The 2,510-nt window shown below is 32.8% G+C and overlaps 2 protein-coding genes across 2 annotated transcripts in view; one reads left to right on the forward strand and one right to left on the reverse strand.

Moving 5' to 3' along the window:
* LOAG_14843 (hypothetical protein) overlaps positions 1 to 241 on the reverse strand; it is a gene marked incomplete at both ends in the record, with an annotated part of 712 nt that extends 471 nt beyond the window's left edge. Inside the window, one exon of the mRNA XM_020448864.1 lies at positions 226 to 241. Coding sequence (XP_020301020.1) covers positions 226 to 241 — 16 coding nt within the window. The remainder of the gene's footprint in view (positions 1 to 225) is intronic.
* A 1,674-nt stretch (positions 242 to 1,915) lies between these two features.
* Positions 1,916 to 2,463, forward strand: LOAG_14555 (hypothetical protein; the record flags this gene model as incomplete). Its single annotated transcript, XM_003150050.1, has 2 exons — positions 1,916 to 2,003; positions 2,375 to 2,463. 2 exons carry the CDS (start codon positions 1,916 to 1,918, stop codon positions 2,461 to 2,463), a joined length of 177 nt encoding a protein of 58 aa, XP_003150098.1.
* Positions 2,464 to 2,510: the final 47 nt, after the last annotated feature.

Raw genomic sequence — 2,510 nt, forward strand, 5'->3', positions numbered from 1 at the left:
TGACATATAACATGATTGTGGAATGTGAAGTGAGGTCATATGGACATTCTTTCGCGTAACTAAATGACATTCATCGCATATAATAGAAGAAGTCCCACTGATGATAATCCCACCTTAATATACCGAATAAATAATAATGATGGATATTATCAAAGTGTTGATCAATTAATTTAAAAATTTAATTTACCATCGAAGGAATATCTGACCCTAGTAAAAAAAACTGACCTTTTTCCTGGTTCATGAAAGTATGACGATACTTCTTTAAACAAAAAAGTCACGAATGTGCAATAGTAGCTTGCACTATTAAAGGATTTCCAACCTGTCACTTACACAAATTAGCGTAGCTTCGAAAGGAACAAACACACATTTGCAACCATAAATATAGATGGCGCTGTTTGACGAATCAATAAATATACGTTAGCAAATTGTTCACTTTTCATGATATTCAAATTTTGAAACATAAAAATTTCATAAAAAAACAAAAATTGGTTTCGAACATTTGAAAATAACAGATGTAGTGAGCACAGTTAAACTGTACAATAGATTGATAATACATTGTTAACGTTGGAAAGTAAAACTGGATATTCAAAACGCCGTTATCACTGTTTGCCCAGTCAGTTCTTCTTCTGTTGTACTCGGAAAATGTGCAAAAATAAAAATGGAGCATTGATCCACCAATATCGAGAAGGATGAACTCTAACATTCCGCTGTGCAAGTATAAAAAGCGCTGTTGTTAGATTTTCAACCATTAATGATTCCGCATTCTTTTTTTTCCTTTAGTGATATTGCGTTTGTCAGTGAAAATTTTGTGCGCTAATGTTGATCTTTCTCAACACTGCTTCAGAACTTAGTCACTCTGAACGTTTAATGCATTGTTTAAATTTGCTGTAATACAATGAATTGTAAGATCAACATGCCGAGTACTTATCCTGGTAACTTGCCGGATGACATTTACCTGATCATTACTATATTATATGAAGTGAGAACTCCAATTCGATAATGAAAGCTGATTTAAATGTTAATTTTTAGAAGTATTTTGTGAATGCTATTTTTGTGAATGTCATGAATTCTTCTTCTCATTGTCTGTCTCAGTCAGCTCTTCGTCTGCTGCACTCGAGAAATGTGGAATGTAGAGCATTGAACCACAAATATTGAGCAGGATATACTCCCAAGATTCCGCTGCGGAAGTATAAAAAGCGCTGTTGTTAAGTCATCAACCATTGAGCGTTTCGTCATTTTTTTCTTCTTTTAGTGTTTAAAAAAATACTCATAGACACTCTTTAACATCGTCTATTAGTGAAGATTTCGTGACGATCATTCTGGACACTACTTCAGAATACATTGGCTCTTAATGACATATTGTTCAAGAATAAATTTACTGTATTATAACGAATTATAAGATTAACATGCAGAGTACTTACCATGGCAGCGTCCCTTATCGCATGACATTCCATTCAATCATTATTATCCTATATGACGTGAAAGCTCGAATTCAATAATAAAAGCTGATTCAAATAATAATTTTCTAAAGCCTTTTGCGGCTCCTATTTTTTCAAATGTCATAAAATGGATTTGAAGAATCTTGTCAACACCAATAGATTATAGAAGATACATATACCAAGTTTTGGTTGAATCGATTGCTAAGAATAATAACCGATCAGAGATCAATCGGTTTCAATGAAACTTAAAGTAATAACAAGCGGAAACGTAATTGTTTCACTCACAGTTCCAAAATACATTAACCGTAAAAGGAAATAAAACTTTGTTAATAAAATGAGGAATTTTTCAAATTTTCGCTGTTTGTTAACTTCCCATTTCTAATGTCTTAAAAATATGTCATTAAGCGCTTAATGGCTGCTATTTTTCAATAAAGCAAAGCTTGTCTTTAGAAATTATAATACAAACGAATTTAAATATGGCAAAGTTGATAGTATACATTGCATTTTTAATCTGCTGCCAAGCTCCCAACGCACCTCAAGCGCCAGTACCAGGAAATGTACAAGGTATATATTTCATCTTTTTATCTTTCTGATTTCCCACCCAATAGAATATAAATCTGCTATGTATAATACTGTATTTTGCATCATTCCAGCTTTTTTATTTGGGATTCCACGTAAAATAACATTTGATGGCAGAAGTAATTTCAGTGGTACTTGCATCAGCTCAAATACCACTGACCTTACTTCTACGGTAGAGAAAACGAGAGTTACTTTATTACTTTAGTACTTTTGACGGAAAAAATCTGAAAAGTAGAAAACACAATTCCTCATTGTTATGGGCTGATAAACTAAGACGATAGTAATAATCATTCCAGATCTCGAAGGTACCACCTTGTTCAATGACTTTTAAGAGACAGCTGTGCCATTAATTTTAGGTGTGGAGATTACCACAGATTACAAAGCTGATAAATTATGGGACGATTATTGTCGATCAACAGCGACAACAAATGTGAAAGAATGTTAGTTCATACAGAACTGTCTTAATAATATTATTTAATGGTNAGTGACTAA

This window comes from Loa loa (genome assembly GCF_000183805.2).
Source record: "Loa loa unplaced genomic scaffold supercont3.1033, whole genome shotgun sequence".
Classification (NCBI taxonomy): domain Eukaryota; kingdom Metazoa; phylum Nematoda; class Chromadorea; order Rhabditida; family Onchocercidae; genus Loa; species Loa loa.